The sequence below is a fragment of the Mastigoproctus giganteus genome, chromosome 3, assembly GCF_048544385.1.
Source record: "Mastigoproctus giganteus isolate SK-2022 chromosome 3, ASM4854438v1, whole genome shotgun sequence".
NCBI classification, from domain to species: Eukaryota; Metazoa; Arthropoda; class Arachnida; order Uropygi; family Thelyphonidae; genus Mastigoproctus; species Mastigoproctus giganteus.
In genome coordinates this window covers 253384838-253408530 of record NC_143577.1, presented here as the reverse complement: position 1 = coordinate 253408530, position 23693 = coordinate 253384838, and the positions used below count along the sequence as shown (strand labels likewise).

Below are 23693 nucleotides of genomic sequence, written 5' to 3'. Positions count from 1 at the left end.
TTGATCCATCATCAGTGTCAACGAACAAAATAAAAGAACACCAGTTAAATAATGGTGTTCAAATAATGGACAAAGAAATTATAAAAGCGACTGCATCAGAAAGGAGAAAATGTCAAAGGAAGAAAAGTTTAGCAGGCGAGAATCAGGACACTGGAATCCACAATGAAGAATATATGGCATTTAAAAGAACTTATGGGAATATGTAGGTAAAACAAAATATCAGACACGAAAAGATCTAGTAAAGACATCAGGTAACGAAGGACTTTGGGGATTAATTTGTAAGTTATCGACGGGGAAATTTAAATTCCCTCTGGGTTTTTTTTTTTTTTTTTGTAACTGCTCTGTATTAAAATCATGCAGCTGAACCACAGTTCAAACAGAGAACTTTCACAATGAAGAGGAAATTTCGCCGTTTGAAGTCTTGGTTCTACTGTGTGATTATAATATTAAAGTACTTTAATATTAAGTATATTAAAGATAGAAAATCAGTGTAGTAATGTTATTTTGCATTGTACTTTCAGGCAATCCCTTTATCAGGAAATAGTGGCCCTGAAAAGGGCCGTTTTTTTTTTTTTTGCTTTGATTTAAGCACGTTCTCCTCGAATCCGTCTAGCCAGCTGCATATCTTTGGGCATGATAGTTACCCGTTTGGCATGAATTGCACACAAGTTGGTGTCTTCGAACAACACCACTAAGAAAGCTTCGCTGGCTTCTTGCAGGGCACCGATGGCAGCACTCTGGAAGCGAAGGTCAGTTTTGTATTCCTGGGCTATCTCACGAACAAGACGCTGAAATGGAATCTTTCTGATTAGAAGATCCGTTGACTTCTGGTAACTACGAATTTCTCGAAGGGCAACGGTCCCTGGCCTGTAACGGTGGGGCTTCTTTACTCCACCCGTAGTAGGTGCAGTCTTCCGAGCAGCTTTCGTGGCTAGCTGCTTCCTTGGGGCCTTTCCTCCTGTGGATTTACGTGCGGTTTGCTTAGTACGAGCCATAACGATGGAACGGTGCTGGAACTTCGGAAAACCAAGTGAATTGAGTGACAAACTTCACGGCATTTATAGGCGCCAAACTTCCTTCCGAAGCTTGGTGATTGGATTAAACTTGGTGAATGCTGATTGGCTAATAGGGCTGCAGCCAGTTTCTCGAGATGAAGAGTTTGATATTAAATCTAATCCTTCCTCCCTGGTTATGAGGGTATTCCAAATAACGTCACAATTAGCCTCAAGTTTCCTAGACAGTATCTATTCCGTGAATCCAAAATATTTTTTATAATATACAACATGCTGGGATAATAAATTCTTGTTACATGTTAGTTACTTCCATAATTTATTACATTTATAGTTCGAAGACAATAAAAACGGCTTTTTTTTTATTCTGAGAATTTATTTTTTTTTCCTATAAGTTACTGGATTATTAACTACATATTAACTTAAATTTGATTATATATCTCGAACCATTTTATACTTTTTTTTTCAATCATTTCGTGTTCCTCTTCATGTAAATCCCAAACTAATTATGTTCCTTGTCGAAATTCAATTACAGTTCGCTTTCTTCATTTTCTTATATTATATGTCTTCTATTATAATTCTTATATGTCTTGTCCAGGTCAGGAGAAGACTTCACTCATTTAAAAATCTCTCTAGAAAAGAAACTTAACTCGTCTTGTTGAAAGGCTCACAAGAATTTTCTACTCATGAGGTTTCCCTAAGTTTAAAATTATTTCTTTTTTTATTTCATTTCATAAATTTCTTATTTTGACGGCTGATAACTCCAAGAAGTTCACCTTTCATAAAAATCTCTACCAACACGGCCCTACAATTAAAATACCCTGGTGTCATTTTTTATATCAAGAGGTCTTTCCACTCACATGTTGACTAACTAGCTAAGAAAATTAGGAATTATGCAGCCATGATATCCACGATCACCAGATATGATGGGTACTTCAAAAAAAAAACATTTAATCTGATTAATTCCAGTCATCTTTTATGGGGTTGGAATCTGGTATAAGGCAACCGCTATAGTCAGAATTAAAAGTAAAGTACATAGAGAAACATGCTGCTAGCCATAACCAGATCTTCTTGTACGGGTGAGCACCTGATGCAAGTCTTGGAATGTGTTGACCCTGGAAACAGTACGCCAGTAACCGAACGGTAGTTCAACTGCGACTTGGAGCACTGTGATGAATACAGAAATGGAAAATTTTACAAAACGAAATGTTTAATATATTCATTCTGGTTACCAGGTGGAAAACGCCCGGGTTCGGATTCCATCGATGACATTTGTGGGCTTTATTCACTCACTCCGTGGTCAAGTTAGTCGGTCACAGGCGTAGCCGATAGTAAAGTTTTTTCCCTAGAAATTTAGATTTTTCATCCAGCAAAACAGTCATATCGACAAGAGAACACAGGCAATGTACAGACTAATATGCATGGATATAGAGTTAACATTCTGAGTGACACTAATAAATAAATAATTTTTTTTTATTCATTGTGGGGTTTCCTCACACAAAAACTAATTTTTGCTTTTAAAACGTGGGCTAAAAGTGGTCAATTAATTTTAATTCTTTGTATGAATTGTAACGTAAAATTTTTAATTATTTTTTTCTTATAATTGAAATTTATTATAAAATATTACGAAATATCATACCATTACGAATGGTATGTTCACTGAGAATGAAACATGAAGTATGGATTAGAAAAGAAATGTTATTTTGCCATGTACGTTCAGCAATCCCTCTACCAGGAAATGGTGACACAGAAAAAGGCTGTTTTTTGGTCTGATTTAAGCACGTTCTCCTCGAAGCCAGCTGAATAACTTGAGACATGATGGTTACCCTATTGGTATGAGTTACACACAAGTTGGTGTCTTCGAACAACTCCACTAAGTAAGCTTCTTGCAAGGCTCCGATGCCAGTACTATGGAAGGGAAAATCAGTTTTGTAATCGAACAAGGCTCTGAAAGGGAACCTTTCTGATTAGAAGTTCCGTTCTAAAAATGTTTAATTGTGCTTCTGAAAGAAATTCATTAATAGATTCTTCGAAGAGCATTTTTCTGAATTCCTTTTCATCTGCTGCATCTCCTTCTGGAAAAAAAAAAAACAAAACGTAGTTATCTTTCTTGAAATGGTTTTATAGTTTTGTTTCGGTCGATCCATGAAACTTTTGCTGCACCTGAATTTCGAAATCGCATTTAATTCTTTAGGTCATATTTTGGTGACCTGCTGTCGACAAGATTAGGAGAAATTGTTAACAGTGAAACCAATTCCGAGAGAATTAAGCAACAGGATACAAAATAATTTCTAATTTTATTCATCGTTTTGCTCTTCTTGCTGTCTTTCGGCCATTTCAACAATTCATCAACTCCGAATTTGTTTTCTCTTTGTCGGTAAAGTCATTTTCGTCTTTAAACAATTTTTTTCCGTTTTTCCATGAATTTCTCCTAGAAATATCACCTTCTTCACACAATACCAATTGATGTGTATCAGAAACATATCATTGTATATTGTATTAAAAATAAATGTTATTTGAACTTATAAACTTATTAATTGAAATTGCCTAATTGATTGATTGAAATTGCCTACATTTTTTTAATATTACGATTAAATCCTCTACCTGCGCATTGATCACTTACAAGCCGGATTAAACCACAAACAGAATTCCCAAAGCAGAATAATGATGTGAATAAATATCCTTGAACTCAATGGCCAACTTTGCTAACTGCTTTAAGTCTAATCTAATCAACGGCCAACTTTGCTAACTGCTATCAGTCACCCAAAGTGGCGTATCCAGGTATTATCGTAAGGGGGATGGGGCATGGCGAAAAAGATTTTGAGGTTTTTTTAGAATGCCTCCTGCGATCTTTTTCTATAATTTCAAATTTTTGGTTAACTTGGGCATAAGCCCTTTCTGCTAACCCCTGATTCAGGGAGAAATCAAGCAGAAAATGAGTTAATGATTTCCATACCGTACAGCAATTGAAATTGAGGAGATAGGTTTTGCTGATAAATAAATCTAATTGCCAATGTAGATGAAGAAAGCAGCACTAAAAATTTTACAGACATTAATGAAATTATAAAAAAAGTAAGAAAAATTGTAAAAATATTCAGGATATACCCTCTCAAGATGAAATTCTTCAAAAGTACGTGAAAGCAGTACATGGTTGCGAAAAGATGCTAATTTTAAATTCGCTGGAAGAGTTTATTGGGTATGATTGAGAGATTTTTAGAAACAAGAGCAGCAGTTTCTAAAGCATTAATTTATATTGAAGAAAACCAAAGTTTAACTAATGAAGAATTTGATGTCCTGCAAGATATTGTTTCAACCCTGCAGCCAGTAAAAATTGGTGCAGAGAAATTATGCAGCTGTGATACAACTCTCCTAAAGGAGTATTTGCTTTCATTATTAATGAGTTACAACAACAAAAGTGAGAATTCGCCAAGAAGTTGAAAAACTCCCTTATAAAACGGATTAATGAGAGAAGGAATACGACTTTGTTCGGCCTGCTTCAGTATTTAAATATTGGGAAAAAATGTGAATCCTGCAATAACTGCTGGCCTCCCATATTTACCAAACAAAGAACCATTATTTGAATTTGCTAAGATGACACTGATTAAACTTTTCAACGAAGACGAATCTCCAACTAGAACCAACTCTTAACAATCAGGAGATGAAGAAAATCAAGAAATTGCGCAACCCACGAGATTGAGAGACAAGTTAGACACAGAGATTCAATCTTAGACAAAACTTGTGCAATCTTTAACTTTTTCTCAGAATCACAAACAGTGTTCAAGGCCCGGTTTTAAAGAAAGAATTGCAATTGAGGACAGAGATTCCAACATTATTCATTTAGTTGATTCACTAAAAACCATTCCACCGACTTGTGTTGAATCAGAGAGAGCATTTTCTGCAGTAGGTATATTTATCACAAAGTTAAGAACTAGCCTTAGTGATAGGAGTATTGATGCTTTATGTTCTTTAAGGAGTTATTATCAAAATACATAAGAAATTTATTTTAGTTGTAAATAAAGAATTCTTCTAGTCTTTCTTTGTTCGTTGTAAATTGTTAAATATATAAACATAGACATTCAAATATAAAAACTATATATTTGAGAAGACCCAATGATCATTTTGAAGGTGATGAAAGTGTTATGCCCTTACCAGTCATACAACTGGAAAAGATGTATAAAGAAGCATTTCAGAAACAAGTTTAAAAAGGAAATTTGGTTCATTTTCCTACTCTTAAAAAATGTCTGGAGAAAACTGCTGATGAGTGCCCATCGATTGCAATGAATGTAATCAAAGACCTTAGTGACCAATTCCAAGAAAGAGCACCTCCCAAATTTTGAAATAATAATAAATTACAGAGAAAATTTGAAATTATTAACTTCGAACAAATTTTCAATCAAAGTGAAGTAGAAGCTGCCGAGTTAGAATTTGATATGAAATAGTCTTCAGATCTGAAATGTCGTTTCCAACACAAAAATATTTTATAATTCTGGGGTTCTTCCGACTACAAAAAATTTCCTTTATTGCAAAAAGAAACATTTAAAGTACTTTCTATGTTTGGATCAACATACACCTGCTTTTTCATTAACGAACAGTATCAAAAACAAAACAGAAAATTTGCGATTATCTCTTCATAATGGAGAAATTAATTTCAAAGGTTTGGCATCGTCTCTTCAGACTCAAGGTTGATAAGATAATAAATATTAGCGCCCAAAAATTTTAATTGAGAAATATAATTTTAATAATCACAGTTTAATATCAAAATCACCGATTAAAATTTGCAAAAAAAAATCATACAAATTATAATCAAACGTTTTAAGTATTATAATAATAATAAGCAGAAAATCGGATATTTATTCATGTTACTGATCTTCCTGTTTTCGTGCTAACTATTAACGTTATTTTAATCATAAAGGAAACATGGCTTTCTGGAATTACGTATTTTATAATATCAAGACCAGTTAAAATCTTGTTTATGCTTCTTGAAAATAGGAAACTAATAACTTATATGTACGAATGATAATCCCTTTATCACAATTTGGTGGCCCTTAAAAGGGCCGTTCTTTTTGGGTTTTATTTTTCTTTTTCCACTTTAACCACCAAAACCATACAAAGTCTTCCCTTGTCGTTTAAGGGCATAAACGACATCCATGGCAGTAACAGTCTTTCTCTTAGCGTGCTCCGTATAAGTAACAGCATCTCTGATGACATTCTCCAAAAACACTTTCAAGACACCACGACTTTCTTCGTAGATCAATCCAGAAATACGCTTCACCCCGCCACGCCGGGCAAGACGTCGAATAGCCGGCTTCGTAATACCTTGGATGTTATCCCGAAGAACTTTACGATGACGTTTGGCACCTCCCTTTCCAAGTCCTTTGCCACCTTTACCACGACCAGACATTTCGAAAGATAAAGCTCAATAAACTAGAATAGCGTGCAATCAGAATAGAAAACGAACAAGCAAAAATAGTTGATCGTAATTTTATATATAACTCAATAGCAATTGCAGGCCTAATAGAGAGCTTTGCACATCAAGGACCAATCAACGGAGCGCTTTTCTCAAGTCCATCCACGAGGACCGAACAGAGAGCTTTTTCTCGATACAGCAATAATTGCTCAAGTGACGTGACGATATTAGTTTTTTTTGTAATTGTTTTCAGTAACAATTATTCCACCTACATGGAATAATTGTTACTGATCTCATTTTTTTATTGACTTTTTTCCCCTTATTGCCTATGCCCTTATTAATTCTCAGAGAAGAACTAATTCACTTAGTAATTCTAATAGTAGAATTAATAAATAAGAATAAATTTATTAACCATTAAGTTATAAAAATTAATTAATAAGAAATAAGCATGATTGGAAAGATGTATATGGCCCACTTATGAAATTCCTCACACTGCACAAACTTGATTTGAGCAAATTTGTATATGTTATTATTACAGATGGTGTGGCTTTCATGATATGTAAATATAATTTTTTTCTAATAAAAATGAAAGGATAGTTAATTTTGTTCATTACAACTTTTTGATTCATATTGAGGCCTAGTGTTCAGGAATGAATAAATTAAGGATGTGTTGAAGTGAAACATTTTATTGCAAAATCCCCAAATAAGTGACTTCTAAATATATATATATTTGGAAAATCTTCAAGCACTGCATTCTGATCTTATTACCCATACAGAGGTTCGTTAGCTTAGCAGTCACGGAAAGGGCCTGTTCAGTGTTTGAAGAAGTAAAAACTTTTCAAATAGAAAGCAATAACGAAAATATTTTTATTAAAACTTTTACTGAAGATTTCAAGATTACAGTTTCATTCATTGTTGACATCTTCAGCCATTTAAATGAGTTAAATTTGAGGCTACAGGAAAAAGACAAATTTGTGGAAGTTTTTTAAAAATGTCGAGACCGAGTGAGTTGTTTTCGTCGTGAGGATCCCTGAAGATTAATTCAAATTACATAAAATTCTTAATATCCTGATCAATTCCTCTCCTTGAGCTTTGGCTGCTTACAAACCGGACTAAAACACAAACAGAATTTCCATAGATGGATAATGACTTGTATGAATAGCCGTCAACTCAATGGAAAATTTTCTGAATTGCTTTATATCTTATAAGTTACCCAAGCATCCTCTTGAACTTTCTTAAAAAATATTCTCTACCCAGGACAGAAAAAGAAGCTTTTGATTTTCTCTTTCATAAAATATTTTTATTCTCCTTAATACTTTAGATCACTAAGGATAAATGAAATTTATTCTCCATGATCATCCTCAGGGGTCAACATTTTCTGCTTATACTTTAATAGTCTATTTGATTTTCATATAAACATTTAGCAAGAGATAAGCAACTGTTGGGAAAGGGAGAAGCCCATTTCCCCACAATTACTTACCTCTTGCTGAATAGTCATGAATTATGGGGAACGGGGGGGAGCCATTTTTCTCCATAATCAATGGATGTTCTGATACGACCATCAGAGGACAGTTCAATGAAATATTCGTTAAATCGGAAAAGAAAAACCTTGTCAAGGAAAAAAACAAATAAATACTCGTAAAGGCAAATTGTTAGTTCTTGAGCAAAAAAAAAAAAAAAACCGAGAAAAATCGAAATTAGTTGATATTTGTTCTTTTTGTTACTTGAATAAATTATATATTTATTGCAATTATACACTGGTGTTCAAAGAAAGTGCATCACCTAGGAATTTCACATTTCTAACCCTTTTTCCCGATGGTATGTTACACTAATGACTAGCATCACAAATAGAAATATAAACGAAAGATATTTATTAACAGTTAAGGCAAAGCTAAGTAAAATTTTTCAGGTGCTCTCAAAATATTCCGAAAAGAGCATTTATGTTCTGTGGGATAATGTGAATTCCAAATAGAAGATGTACGTTTTAAACTTCAGCTAAACCCATTTCAAGCCTGTTAAACTTCCAAAAAAAGTTTCCAAATGTTTTGGAAGAATGGTGGCACCCTTAATGTCGGAATTAGTGTATGTGTTGCATAAACGTTTTACAAAAAAATGTCACGCCAAGAGAGTCTTAAAACTTATATGTAATAAAAGAATTTACAATTATAATATTTTTATTTTTTACTACTATTTTTATAGTTATAAAAAATATCACTTGGCAAAATAAATGAGTTTATTATGCTATTAGAATTAATAACTACCATTATAATTAATTTATAAATATTTCTTATTAATTAATTAATTCTTCCCTTATTAATTCTACTATTAGAATTAATAAGGGCATCAGACGTGAGGGAAAAAAAGTCATTATAAAATGAGTTCCGTAAAAAATATTCGTAACGTCATTCGAGCCTTGCGATTATTGCTGTATCAAGAAAAAGCTCTCTGTTCGGTCTTCGTTGGTGGGATAGAGAAAGCTCTGTATTGTTTGGTCATTGATGAGTGAAGTTTTCTATTAGGTCCACAACTGATTTCTTTATGATTAAAATAAAATTAGTAGCTAGCACGAAAACAAAGGAACATTACGAAGGTGACTTATTTTGTTAGTGTGGAAATTTGTAATTATACAGGGTGTTTCAGTTAAACGTTTCAGAACTTCTAAGAGGGGTAGGGTACATCCTGACAACTTGAAATCATATAGCAATGTGGGGTCGGAAATGCTTTCCTGAAGCGGTGTTGTACACAGAAGTCGTCGTGCGACGTCGTGCAGCACAGATTCGATTTTCGGTCAATGTATGAGCCGGTATTATGGGAGATCACCTCATCGGACCTTACCTGTTATCGTGTCGTCTAACCGGACCTATCTACTTGTTCTTTCTGCAGCAAGTATTGCCACAACTTTTGAGAGATGAACAGATTTCTCCTTCGACGCAACAGACAATGTGGTTCCAACACGATGGAGCCCCTGCCCATTATAGCGGAGATGTTCGTAACTACCTGGATGTCACATTTGGTCAATAGTGGATCGGACGTGGTGGTCCCGTGCGTTGGCCTGCTCGGTCACCCGACCTATCATGTCTTGATTTTTATTTCTGGGGTCATATGAAATCGCTAGTTTATGACACCCCTGTTGACAATGCTGAGGAGCTGGTTGCAAGAATCGCAGTAGCTGCCGAAGAAATTCGAAATTCGCCTGGAGTATTCCAGAATGTTCGGATGTCCATGCGTCGGAGATGTGAGGCGTGCATTGTAGCCCGTGGAAGAAACTTCGAACACTTACTTTAATCCATGTACCTTTTGCTTCTTTTCATGTATTATTAAAACGATTTCTCACTTACGGTCTCTTTTTCTTTATGGTGCTTCTGTGTACAACACCGCTTCAGGAAAGCATTTCCGACCCCACATTGCTATATGATTTCGAGTTGTCAGGATGTACCCTACCCCTCTTAAAAGTTCTGAAACGTTTAACTGAAACACCCTGTATAGTAAAAAATGTTAAAATTTTAATGTATGTTTAATGGATTTTTTTAATATCAAAATCAACTGACCTAACCCACATAATCCTTATGAAAATAAAAGCTGCAGTGATTGAGATGCCTAAGCCCACTATGGTTAGTCTTATTAGGGTGTTTATTTCATATCCCCTTTCCGTTGTTTTAAAATCTGTAACTCGATTTCCGAGTTACTTTCTGTTTTGTGTGTAGCAGGCAGGCGCCATTTCTTCTTACTTCGAAAAGAAATATTCTATCATTTATAACCATGGAGATTTTCTTGGAAAAATAAACAAGTTGAATCATTTGTGAACGTGAGAATAATCTTCATCTTCATTTGTATCCTCATAAGGGAGTAGTCGTTGAAACAGAGACACGAGAGGATCTAGATTTGTTTAGCAACAAAAAGAGAATTTAAAGATTTGTAATTCATTTTGGACCGTTGTTTAGTCACCAATTTATCTAAACTTGGACGAAGAATATATGAAAGAAGAATATTGTTCATATGGATATCTCAAGAGAAGAAATGAAACAGGAAGTCATAATTAGATTTTTATGTGAAAATAAATCCAAAGCTGGAAAAGATTTTATCAAAGCAAAAAATGTTTGTGGGAATGGCGAGTTGTTTTATAATGATAAATACTTAGTAATTAAATGTTACAAATACCAAAAATTTAGCCATACTGCCAGGAATTGTAGAAGTATCTATTGATCACATTGCAATATCCTTTGAACTTAGACAGCAAGGAGAGGGGAACGTTTATAGGGAATCAACTGAGGAGATTTATTACAAAAGGCTCACATCTGATGGGTATGGGCTTGGCACACCCACGGTCCGGAGTTGGATATCATCATTCTTCTCTTTCTTGGTGATTCCCTTCTACTTCTGATTCTCTCTCTCTCTCTCTCTCTCTCTCTCTCTCTCTCTCTCTCTCTCTCTCTCTCTCTCTCTCTCTCTCTCTCTCTCTCAGGGTAACTTGGAAATTTTTTTTGGCTGTTGCTGCATAAGCCTCAGGCTTCCTTGCACTATGTGGCTAGTAATAATAATAATAATTACAAAAATTCTAAATGGGGAACATTTAATGACCACCTGGAAGAAAAACTAACTGGATTTGAGTAGGAGAGCTGGAATGACATGAGATGGGAGGATTCAGTATGAGTGATCCAATAAATTCTAATTGATCCATCATCAGTGTCAACGAACAAAATAAAAGAACACCAGTTAAATAATGGTGTTCAAATTTTTTATAATATACAACATGCTGGGATAATAAATTCTTGTTACATGTTAGTTGCTTCCATAATTTATTACATTTATAGTTCGAAGACAATAAAAACGGCTTTTTTTTTCATTCTGAAAATTTATTTTTTTTCCCTATAAGTTACTGGATTATTAACTACATTTTAACTTAAATTTAATTATATATCTCGAACCATTTTATACTTTTTTTTTTTCAATCATTTCGTGTTCCTCTTCATGTAAATCCCAAACTAATTAGGTTCCTTGTCGAAATTCAATTACAGTTCGCTTTCTTCATTTTCTTATATTATATGTCTTCTATTATAATTCTTATATGTCTTGTCCAGGCCAGGAAAAGACTTCACTCATTTAAAAATCCCTCTAGAAAAAAACCTTAACTTGTCTTGTTGAAAGGCTCACAAGAATTTTCTACTCATGCGGTTTCCATAAGTTTAAAATTATTTCTTTTTTTATTTCATTTCATAAATTTCTAACTTTGACGACTGATAACTCCAAGAAGTTCACCTTTCATAAAAATCTCTACCAACACGGCCCAACAATTAAAATACCCTGGTATCATTTTTAATATCTAGATGTCTTTCCACTCACATGTTGACTAATTAGCTAAGAAAATTAGGAATTATGCAGCCATGATATCCAGGATCACCAGATGTGATGGGTACTTAAAAAAAAAAACATTTAATCTGATTAATTCGAGTCATCTTTTATGGGGTTGGAATCTGGTATAACGCAACCACTATAGTCAGAATTAAAAGTAAAGTACAATAGAGAAACAGATCTTCCTGTATGGGTGAGCACCTGCTGCAAGTCTTGGAATGTGTTGTCCCTGGAAACAGTACGCCAGTACTCGAACGGTAGTTCAACTGCGACTTGGAACACTGTGATGTATACAGAAATGGAACATTTTACAAAACGAAATGTTTAATATATTCATTCTGGGTAACCGGGTGGAAAACGACCGGGTTCGGATTCCATCGATGACTTTTGTCGGCTTTATTCACTCACTACGTGGCCAAGTTAGTCGGTCTCAAGCGTAGCCGTTAGTAAAGTTTTTTCCCTACAAACTTAGGTTTTTCGTTCCGCAAGACAATCATATCGACCAGAGAACACAGGCAATTTACAGACTAATATGCATAGGTATTGAGTTAACATTCTGAGTGACTCTAATAAATAAATATTTTTTTTTTTATTCATTGTGGGGTTTCCTCAAACAAAAACTAATTTTTGCTTTTAAAACGTGGGTTAAAAGTGTTCAATTAATTTAAATTCTTTTTATGAATTGTAACATAAAGTTTTTAATTAATTTTTTCTTATAATTGAAATTTATTATAAAATATTACGAAAGGTATGTTCACTGAGAAGGAAAGTTGAAGTATGGATTAGAAAAGAAATGCTATTTTGAAATGTAAGTTCAGCAATCCCTCTACCAGGAAATGGTGGCACAATAAAGGGCTCTTTTTTGGTCTGATTTAAGCACATTCTCCTCGAAGCCAGCTGAATATCTTTAGACATGTTGGTTACTCTATTGGTAAGAGTTGCACACAAGTTGGTGTCTTTGAACAACTGCACTAAGTAAGGTTCTCGCAAGGCTCCGATGGCAACACTGTTGAAGGGAAGATCAGTTTTGTAATCGAAAAAGGATCTGAAAGGGAACCTTTCTGATTAGAAGTTCCGTTCTAAAAATGTTTAATTGTGCTTCTGAAAGGAATTCATTAATAAATTCTTTGAAGAGCAGTTTTCCCAATTCGTTTTCATCTGGTGCATCTCCTTCTGGAAAAAAAACAAAAACGTAGTTATCTTTCTGGAAGTTATTTTATAGTTTTGTTTCGGTCGACCCATTAAACTTTTTACTGCACTGGAAATTCGAAATCGCATTAATTTCTTTAGGTCATATTTTGGTGACCTGCTGTCGACAAGATTAGGAGAAATTGTTAACAGTGAAACCAATTCACGAGAGAATTAAGCAACAGGATACAAAATAATTTCTAATTTTATTCAAAGTGTTTGCCCTTCTTGCTGTCTTTCGGCCATTTCAGCAATTCATCAACTCCGAATTTGTTTTCTCTTTGTCGGTAAAGTCATTTTCTTCTCTACAACAATTCTTTTTTCCGTGTATCCATGAATTTCTCCTAGAAATATCATCTTCTTCAAACAATACCAATTGACGTGTATCAGAAACACATCATTGTATATTGTATTAAAAATATATGTTATTTGAGTTTATAACTAATTTTATAAACTTATTAAAGGCGACTCCGTATCGTTGTGGGAAGGAGCAGCAGTGCTTAGCACACGCTTCTTGATTAGACCGGGGTTCGAGCCCGTCACCACCGTATGCGGAAAGATCAGGGAACCACTACCGCATATCCTGGAGCAATATGGTCTTAGTTGCTACTGCTCCTAAAAACCCAAACAACGACATTAACTTATTAATTGAAATTGCCTAAATTTTCTTAATATTATGATTAAATCCTCTACCTGAGCATTTTTTCAATCCATTTTTTCCCAGCTTATTTCAATCATGAAATAAGCTGAGAAATCACGACATTGATTCACCGATATCAGCAGATGTAATATGAGCAAAACACGTTTCACATTTCTAGTTGTTCCATGCTGACAGAACAATGCAACAACCGAAATAATCCTAATTCGTCGGATTAGGAGGCATGTTTCCATTTTTCAAGTTACTAGTGTTGGTGCCCGTACTACTTTATTTTAGTACTGTATTTCTTTTAGCCGTATAGTGCAAGGGAGGCAGAAATATTTGCTCCACTATATGGAATCAGCCAAAAAAAAAAAAAAAAAAAAGGTGAAACCCTAAGCACTTCACCATTTCGTACCCTCCAGAAATTTGTCTGGTTCTTCCTGTTCAGACCGTCCACTCCCACATCAAAAGACCTGTACCAGCAATCAACCACCTTCCTTGAAAGCCTGTTCCAGCAACCCACTGGCCGATGGCAAACTCCCGCACATCACTCCTGCAATCAACCTTCCTCAAACTGAATTTATGCCCCCTCATGTGTGTAGTCTCAGCAAGAGGAAGAATGCCATCAACGTTCAGCTTGCTCAATCCATTCAAAGCTTTAAACACCTCAATCAGATTTCCCCGCCGGTGGCTAGACTCCTAGGCACGGAATTCCCAGGAATAATAAGCACAAACAACTGAAGCTGTTTACATCTGTAAGAATTTATGATAATTATAATGTCCTTACGTCCATTTTTACAAGTAGCAGGATTTGGACTGAATATATAAGGGGATGGTGTTGTTTCTCGCAGCATTCGGACTTGCGTTTGTAAAAGTTGCCCTTTCAAAGGGAAGCTTTAGCACATTACAGTTTTGTAAACTGGAATATCGCATGACAGCCCACATCGACCAACTGTTTTATGTGCATGTTTTCCTAGATCCCACTTGCCTTATGAAAAGTGACCAGGTAGTCCTGAAACAAGCTATCATAACCGTCCAATCTCTTCAACAAGTTAACTAACTAAAGCTATTGGCGAGCCATCTGTTTTAAAGTAAAACAATACCAAGGAAACTCGTTCGAAGGCAAGTTTGTTCTGCTGTGAGAGTTGGAACCATTTCATCGTCCATGCAGTTGACCTGCTGGCTGCAGGAAGAGATTAAAGGACAAGACAGTCCTGCATGCATCTTAGAAAGAAAGCAATATCAATATTTTCTGCGTGCGTGAATTCTTAAAGGCAAATGCAACTGTTGATTATAGTCCGAATTACTTAATTATTATTCCCGGATTGTGTAGTTCTTTAGTTTCATCCCTTTCACTCTCCAATCTGTTGAGCATTTCTTACGAGAATCGTCCCTCTTCGCTCCCGATGATAATTTGTTTTTAATATTAAAATCCAATTAACTCAATTTGGGTGAATATTGGTCATAGTGCAATATCCATTGAACAAGAATAATTATTTATGATGTGGAAAAGGAAATAAGCAAAAAAAGTCTTTTTTACGGATCTATATGAAAGATGAATATTGTTCAAATGGATCTCTCATGAGAAGACACGAATCAGAGAATCATCGTTAGGTTATTCAGTGAAAATCAATCCGAACTGGAAGGGGGCTTTTTAAGGAATAAATTTTAATAAGTGGTAGCAAAAAAAATTGTGGGAATGGCAAGTTGTTTTATAAAGATAGCAAAATAATATTAAAACCCAATTAGTAATTAAATGTTACAAAACTTAAGAAATAAATGTTACAAATGCCATGTTACAAAACTTAATAAATAAATGTTACAAATGCCATGTTACAAAACTTAATAAATAAATGTTACAAATGCCATGTTACAAAACTTAATAAATAAATGTTACAAATGCCAAAAATTTAGCCATACTGCCAGGAATTGTAGAAGTAACTATTGATCACACGGCAATATCCTTTGAACTTGGCCAGCAAGGAGAGGGGAACATTTATTGGGAATCAACTGAGGTGATTTATTACCAGGGGCTCACATCTGATCGGTATGGTCTTCGCACACCCAGGGTCCGGAGCTGGATATCATCATTCTTCTCTTTCTTGGTGATTCCCTTCTACTTCTGATTCTCTCTCTCAGGGTAAATGAGAAAATTTTTTTTGGCAGGCTTCCTTGCACTATGTGGCTACTAATAATAATAATAATAATAATTACAAAAATGCTAAATGGGGAACATTTAATGACCACCTGGAAGAAAGATTAACTGGATTTGAGGAGAGCTGGGATGACATGAGATGGGAAGATTCAGTATGAGTGATCCAATAAATTGTAATTGATCCATCATCAGCGTCAACGAACAAAATAAAAGAACACCAGTTAAATAATGGTGTTCAAATAATGGACAAAGAAATTAAAAAAGAAACTGCTTCAGGAAGGAGAAAATGTCAAAGGAAGAAACGTTTAGCAGGCGAGAATCAGGACACGGGAATCCATAAATAAGAATATAGGGCATTTAAAAGAACTTATGGGCATATGTAGGTAAAACACAATATCAGACACGGGCAGATCTAGTAAATACATCAGGTAACTAAAACTTTTGGGATTAGTTTATAAATTATCGACGGAGAAATTTAAAGTTTCTGCTGGTGATATTGTTTTTTTCAATTGGGCCGTCTAGTGAAGAATCATTGGATTGGAGAAATTCTGTTAATAGAACATTGGATCATATAATGTGAGTTGAAAAAGGACTAAAATATACACAATTGCAACTGGAAATAAGAAAGGGAAAAGAGGAGTATCTTAATAGGGAAAGTGAGAAGCCTTGCACAATGGAAGAATTAGAGCAATCAATTCGAAAAAATAACCTTATGGAAATGCCTTAGTATCAATTTGGTCGAAGGGAAAATGATAAAACGAATGTGGACAAATGGCCAATTCACCATTTAAGGATGTATAATGCGTGTGTGAAAGATTGCGTGTTTCCTGCACCATGAAAGGAGCCATTATTAAAAAACAGAAACTTTCAATTTGGGGATACGATTTGGCTTTATTCAAAGGAAAGGAACAAGTGAATTTTTCAAATTTGAATAATTTCAATTATAAATTGGAAAATTCATAATTTTAACATATTTCAAGTGCAGTTGTAATTTAAATTTTGTAACTGCTCTGTATTAAAATCATGCAGCTGAACCACAGTTCAAACAGAGAACTTTCACTATGAAGAGGAAAGTTCGCCGTTTGAAGTCTTGGTTCTGCTGTGTGATTATAATATTAAAGTACTTTAATATTAAGTATATTAAAGATAGAAAATCAGTGTAGTAATGTTATTTTGCATTGTACTTTCAGGCAATCCCTTTATCAGGAAATAGTGGCCCTGAAAAGGGCCGTTTTTTTTTGCTTTGATTTAAGCACGTTCTCCTCCAATCCGTCTAGCCAGCTGCATATCTTTGGGCATGATAGTTACCCGCTTGGCATGAATTGCACACAAGTTGGTGTCTTCGAACAACACCACTAAGAAAGCTTCGCTGGATTCTTGCAGGGCACCGATGGCAGCACTCTGGAAGCAAAGGTCAGTTTTGTATTTCTGGGCTATCTCACGAACAAGACGCTGAAATGGAATCTTTCTGATTAGAAGATCCGTTGACTTCTGGTAACGACGAATTTCTCGAAGGGCAACGGTCCCTGGCCTGTAACGGTGGGGCTTCTTTACTCCACCCGTAGTAGATGCAGTCTTCCGAGCAGCTTTCGCGGCTAACTGCTTCCTTGGGGCCTTTCCTCCTGTGGATTTACGTGCGGTTTGCTTAGTACGAGCCATAACGATGGAACGGTGCTGGAACTTCGGAAAACCAAATGAATTGAGTGACAAACTTCACGGCATTTATAGGCGCCAAACTTCCTTCCGAAACTTGGTGATTGGATTAAACTTGGTGAATGCTGATTGGCTAATAGGGCTGCAGCCAGTTTCTCGAGATGAAGAGTTTGATATTAAATCTAATCCTTCCTTCCTGGTTATGAGGATATTCCAAATGACATCACAATTAGCCTCAAGTTTCCAGTATCTATTCCGTGAATCCAAAATATTTTTTATAATATACAACATGCTGGGATAATAAATTCTTGTTACATGTTAGTTAATTCCATAATTTATTACATTTATAGTTCTAAGACAATAAAAACGGTTTTTTTTTTATTCTGAAAATTTATTTTTTTTTCCTATAAGTTACTGGATTATTAACTACATTTTAACTTAAATTTGATTATATATCTCGAACCATTTTATACTTTTTTTTTTTCAATCATTTCGTGTTCCTCTTCATGTAAATCCCAAACTAATTATGTTCCTTGTCGAAATTCAATTACAGTTCGCTTTCTTCATTTTCTTATATTATATGTCTTCTATTATAATTCTTATATGTCTTGTCCAGGTCAGGAGAAGACTTCACTCATTTAAAAATCTCTCTAGAAAAGAAACTTAACTCGTCTTGTTGAAAGGCCCACAAGAATTTTCTACTCATGAGGTTTCCCTAAGTTTAAAATTATTTCTTTTTTTATTTCATTTCATAAATTTCTTATTTTGACGACTGATAACTCCAAGAAGTTCACCTTTCATAAAAATCTCTACCAACACGGCCCAACAATTAAAATACCCTGGTATCATTTTTAATATCAAGAGGTCTTTCCACTCATATGTTGACTAACTAGCTAAGAAAATTAGGAATTATGCAGCCATGATATCCACGATCACCAGATGTGATGGGTACTTCAAAAAAAAACATTTAATCTGATTAATTCCAGTCATCTTTTATGGGGTTGGAATCTGGTATAATGCAACCGCTATAGTCAGAATTAAAAGTAAAGTACATAGAGAAACATGCTGCTAGCCATAACCAGATCTTCTTGTACGGGTGAGCACCTGCTGCAAGTCTTGGAATGTGTTGACCCTGGAAACAGTACGCCAGTAACCGAACGGTAGTTCAACTGCGACTTGGAGCACTGTGATGAATACAGAAATGGAAAATTCTACAAAACGAAATGTTTAATATATTCATTCTGGTTACCGGGTGGAAAACGCCCTGGTTCGGATTCCATCGATGACATTTGTGGGCTTTATTCACTCACTCCGTGGTCAAGTTAGTCGGTCACAGGCGTAGCCAATAGTACAGTTTTTTCCCTAGAAATTTAGATTTTTCATCCAGCAAAACAGTCATATGGACAAGAGAACACAGGCAATTTACAGCCTAATATGCATGGGTATAGAGTTAACATTCTGAGTGACACTAATAAATAGATAATTTTTTTTTATTCATTGTGTGGTTTCCTCAAACAAAAACTAATTTTTGCTTTTAAAACGTGGGCTAAAAGTGTTCAATTAATTTAAATCTTTGTATGAATTGTAACCTAAAATTTTTAATTATTTTTTTCTTATAATTGAAATTTATTATAAAATATTATGAAATATCATACCATTACGAATGGTATGTTCACTGAGAATGAAAGATGAAGTATGGATTAGAAAAGAAATGTTATTTTGCAATGTACGTTCAGCAATCCCTCTACCAGGAAATGGTGACACAGAAAAAGGCTGTTTTTTGGTCTGATTTAAGCACGTTCTCCTCGAAGCCAGCTGAATAACTTGAGACATGATGGTTACCCTATTGGTATGAGTTACACACAAGTTGGTGTCTTCGAACAACTCCACTAAGTAAGCTTCTTGCAAGGCTCCGATGCCAGTACTATGGAAGGGAAGGTCAGTTTTTTAATCGAACAAGGCTCTGAAAGGGAACCTTTCTGATTAGAAGTTCCGTTCTAAAAATGTTTAATTGTGCTTCTGAAAGGAATTCATTAATAGATTCTTCGAAGAGCATTTTTCTGAATTCCTTTTCATCTGCTGCATCTCCTTCTGGAAAAAAAAAACAAAACGTAGTTATCTTTCTTGAAATGGTTTTATAGTTTTGTTTCGGTCGATCCATGAAACTTTTGCTGCACCTGAATTTCGAAATCGCATTAAATTCTTTAGGTCATATTTTGGTGACCTGCTGTCGACAAGATTAGGAGAAATTGTTAAAAGTCAAACCAATTTCACGAGAGAATTAAGCAACAGGATACAAAATAATTTCTAATTTTATTCATCGTGTTTGCTCTTCTTGCTGTCTTTCGGCCATTTCAGCAATTCATCAACTCCGAATTTGTTTTCTCTTTGTCGGTAAAGTCATTTTCGTCTTTAAACAATTTTTTTTCCGTGTTTCCATGAATTTCTCCTAGAAATATCACCTTCTTCACACAATACCAATTGATGTGTATCAGAAACATATCATTGTATATTGTATTAAAAATAAATGTTATTTGAACTTATAAACTTCTTCTTCTTCTTTAATGCTGCCGAATGGCGTTTGCGACTTCGTTTTGATATTGTTCTCTGTCTAGCGCTGCGTGTAGAATTTGTGCTGTTGTCATGTGAAGCCAGGTGTTGATGTTATCTAGCCATGCCATTTTCGGTTTGCCTGGGCGTTTCTTGCCTTCGATCTTTCCCTCCAGGATGAGTGGTAGTAGGTGATATTTTTGTTGGTTCCTAGCGATGTGACCTAGGTATTTACATTTCCTGCTGATGATGGTTTTGAGCAGGTCCCGTTTCGTGTGTATGTCCTGCAGGACCTGTACGTTGGTTATCTTGGCTGTCCACGGGATTTTCAGCATTCTTCGGTAGAGCCACATTTCGAAGGCCTGGAGCTTTTTTGTAGTGGCTGATGTTAGAGTCCAGGTTTCTGCACCGTAGAGCAGTATTGGCCAGATGTAGCATTTCAATGTGCGTAATTTGAGCATGATGTTCAAGCTTCTGTCGGTGAGGAGGGTTTTCCACTTGGTGAATGCCTGCCTGGCTTGTTCAATTCTGCTTTTGATTTCGGCCTCATGGTTCAGCTGGTCATCAATGAGTACTCCGAGATACTTATAAACTTATTAATTGAAATTGCCTAATTGATTGATTGAAATTGCCTACATTTTTTTAATATTACGATTAAATCCTCTACCTGCGCATTGATCACTTACAAGCCGGATTAAACCACAAACAGAATTCCCAAAGCAGAATAATGATGTGAATAAATATCCTTGAACTCAATGGCCAACTTTGCTAACTGCTTTAAGTCTAATCTAATCAATGGCCAACTTTGCTAACTGCTATCAGTCACCCAAAGTGGGGTATCCAGGTATTATCGTAAGGGGGATGTGGGGCATGGCGAAAACATTTTGAGGTTTTTTTAGAATGCCTCGTGCGATCTTTTTCTATAATTTCAAATTTTTGATTAACGGGGGCATAAGCCCTTTCTACTCACCCCTGTTTCAGTTAGAAATCAAGCAGAAAATGAGTTAATGATTTCCATACCGTACAGCAATTGAAATTGAGGAGATAGGTTTTGCTGATAACATAAATCTAATTGCCAATGTAGATGAAGAAAGCAGCACTAAAAAGTTTACAGACATTAATGAAATTATAAAAAAGGTAAGAAAAATTGTAAAAATATTCAGGATATACCCTCTCAAGATGAAATTCTTCAAAAGTACATGAAAGCAGTACATGGTTGTGAAAAGATGCTAATTTTAAATTCTCTGGGACAGTTTATTGGGTATGATTGAGAAATTTTTAGAAACAAGAGCAGCAGTTTCTAAAGCATTAATTTATATAGAAGAAAACCCAAGTTTAACTAATGAAGAATTTGATGTCCTGCAAGATATTGTTTCAACCCTGCAGCCAGTAAAAATTGGTGCAGAGAAATTATGCAGCTGTGATACAACTCTCCTAAAGGAGTATTTGTTTTCATTATTAATGAGTTACAACAACAAAAGTGAGAATTCGCCAAGAAGTTGAAAAACTCTCTTATAAAACGGATTAATGAGAGAAGGAATACGACTTTGGTCGGCCTGTTTCAGTATTTAAATAGTGGGAAAAAATATGTGAATCCTGCAATAACTGCTGGCCTCCCATATTTACCAAACAAAGAACCATTATTTGAATTTGCTAAGATGACATTAATTAGACTTTTCAACGAAGACGAATCTCCAACTAGAACCAACTCTTCACAATCAGGAGATGAAGAAAATCAAGAAATTGCGCAACCCACGAGATTGAGAGACAAGTTAGACACAGAGATTCAATCTTAGACAAAACTTGTGCAATCTTTAACTTTTTCTCAGAATCACAAACAGTGTTCAAGGCCCGGTTTTAAAGAAAGAATTGCAATTGAGGACAGAGATTCCAACATTATTCATTTAGTTGATTCAATAAAAACCATTCCTCCGACTTGTGTTGAATCAAAGAGAGCATTTTCTGCAGTAGGTTTATTTATCACAAAGTTAAGAACTAGCCTTAGTGATAGGAGTATTGATGCTTTATGTTCTTTAAGGAGTTATTATCAAAATACATAAGAAATTTATTTTAGTTGTAAATAAAGAATTCTTCTAGTCTTTCTTTGTTCGTTGTAAAATGTTTAAATATATAAACATAGACATCCAAATATAAAAACTATATATTCGAGAAGACCCACTTCTCGAATATATAGTTTCACCATTTTAAAGGTGATGAAAGTGTTATGCCCTTACCAGTCATACAAGTGGAAAAGATGTATAAAGAAGCATTTCAGAAACAAGTTTAAAAAGGAAATTTGCTTAATTTTCCTACTCTTAAAAATGTCTGGAGAAAACTGCTGATGAGTGCCCATCGATTGCAGTGAATGTAATCAAAGACATTAGTGACCAATTCCAAGAAAGAGCACCTCCCAAATTTTGAAATAATAATAAATTACAGAGAAAATTTGAAATTATTAACTTCGAACAAATTTTCAATCAAAGTGAAGTAGAAGCTGCCGAGTTAGAATTTGATATGAAATAGTCTTCAGCTCTGAAATGTCGTTTCCAATACAAAAATATTTTATAATTCTGGGGTTCTTCCGACTACAAAAAATTTCCTTTATTGCAAAAAGAAACATTTAAAGTACTTTCTATGTTTGGATCAACATACACCTGCTTTTTCATTAACGAACAGTATCAAAAACAAAACAGAAAATTTGCGATTATCTCTTCATAATGGAGAAATTAATTTCAAAGGTTTGGCATCATCTCTTCGGAGTCAAGGTTGATAAGATAACAAATATTAGAGCCCAAAAATTTTAATTGAGAAATATAATTTTAATAATCACAGTTTAATATCAAAATCACCGATTAAAATTTGCAAAAAAAAATCATACAAATTATAATCAAACGTTTTAAGTATTATAATAATAATAAGCAGAAAATCGGATATTTATTCATGTTACTGATCTTCCTGTTTTCGTGCTAGCTACTAACGTTATTTTAATCATAAAGGAAACATGCCTTTCTGGAAATACGTACTTTATAGTATCAAGACCAGTTAAAATTTTGTTTATGCTGCTTGAAAATAGGAAACTAATAACTTATATGTACGAATGATAATCCCTTTATCACAATTTCGTGGCCCTTAAAAGGGCCGTTCTTTTTGGGTTTTTTTTTCCTTTTTCACTTTAACCACCAAAACCATACAAAGTCTTCCCTTGTCGTTTTAGGGCATATACGACATCCATGGCAGTAACAGTCTTTCTCTTAGCGTGCTCCGTATAAGTAACAGCATCTCTGATGACATTCTCCAAAAACACTTTCAAGACACCACGAGTTTCTTCGTAGATCAATCCAGAAATACGCTTCACTCCGCCACGCCGGGCAAGACGTCGAATAGCCGGCTTCGTAATACCTTGGATGTTATCCCGAAGAACTTTACGATGACGTTTGGCACCTCCCTTTCCAAGTCCTTTGCCACCTTTACCACGACCAGACATTTTGAAAGATAAAGCTCAATAAACTAGAATAGCGTGCAATCAGAATAGAAAACGAACAAGCAAAAATAGTTGATCGTAACTTTATATATAACTCAATAGCAATTGCAGGCCTAATAGAGAGCTTTGCACATCAAGGACCAATCAACGGAGCGCTTTTCTCAAGTCCATCCACGAGGACCGAACAGAGAGCTTTTTCTCGATACAGCAATAATTGCTCAAGTGACGTGACGATATTAGTTTTTTTTGTAATTGTTTTC

At 34.9% G+C, this 23693-nt stretch overlaps 4 protein-coding genes across 4 annotated transcripts; all 4 read right to left on the bottom strand.

The window, feature by feature from the left end:
* Positions 1-584: 584 nt before the first annotated feature.
* On the bottom strand, positions 585-995 carry LOC150089052 (histone H3.3 type 2-like). The gene has a single exon (XM_090371026.1). The coding sequence runs from the start codon at positions 993-995 to the stop codon at positions 585-587; it is 411 nt and encodes a 136-aa protein (XP_090227152.1).
* A 5104-nt stretch (positions 996-6099) lies between these two features.
* On the bottom strand, positions 6100-6411 carry LOC150089051 (histone H4-like). The gene has a single exon (XM_090371025.1). The coding sequence runs from the start codon at positions 6409-6411 to the stop codon at positions 6100-6102; it is 312 nt and encodes a 103-aa protein (XP_090227151.1).
* Positions 6412-16997: 10586 nt separating this feature from the next.
* On the bottom strand, positions 16998-17408 carry LOC150089050 (histone H3.3 type 2-like). The gene has a single exon (XM_090371024.1). The coding sequence runs from the start codon at positions 17406-17408 to the stop codon at positions 16998-17000; it is 411 nt and encodes a 136-aa protein (XP_090227150.1).
* Positions 17409-23124: 5716 nt separating this feature from the next.
* LOC150089049 (histone H4) lies at positions 23125-23436 on the bottom strand. The gene has a single exon (XM_090371023.1). The coding sequence runs from the start codon at positions 23434-23436 to the stop codon at positions 23125-23127; it is 312 nt and encodes a 103-aa protein (XP_090227149.1).
* Positions 23437-23693: the final 257 nt, after the last annotated feature.

Coding starts and splice junctions, on each gene's coding strand:
- LOC150089052 (XM_090371026.1), bottom strand. CDS start 995: ATGGCTCGTACTAAGCAAACCGCACGTAAATCCACAGGAGGAAAGGCC.
- LOC150089051 (XM_090371025.1), bottom strand. CDS start 6,411: ATGTCTGGTCGTGGTAAAGGTGGCAAAGGACTTGGAAAGGGAGGTGCC.
- LOC150089050 (XM_090371024.1), bottom strand. CDS start 17,408: ATGGCTCGTACTAAGCAAACCGCACGTAAATCCACAGGAGGAAAGGCC.
- LOC150089049 (XM_090371023.1), bottom strand. CDS start 23,436: ATGTCTGGTCGTGGTAAAGGTGGCAAAGGACTTGGAAAGGGAGGTGCC.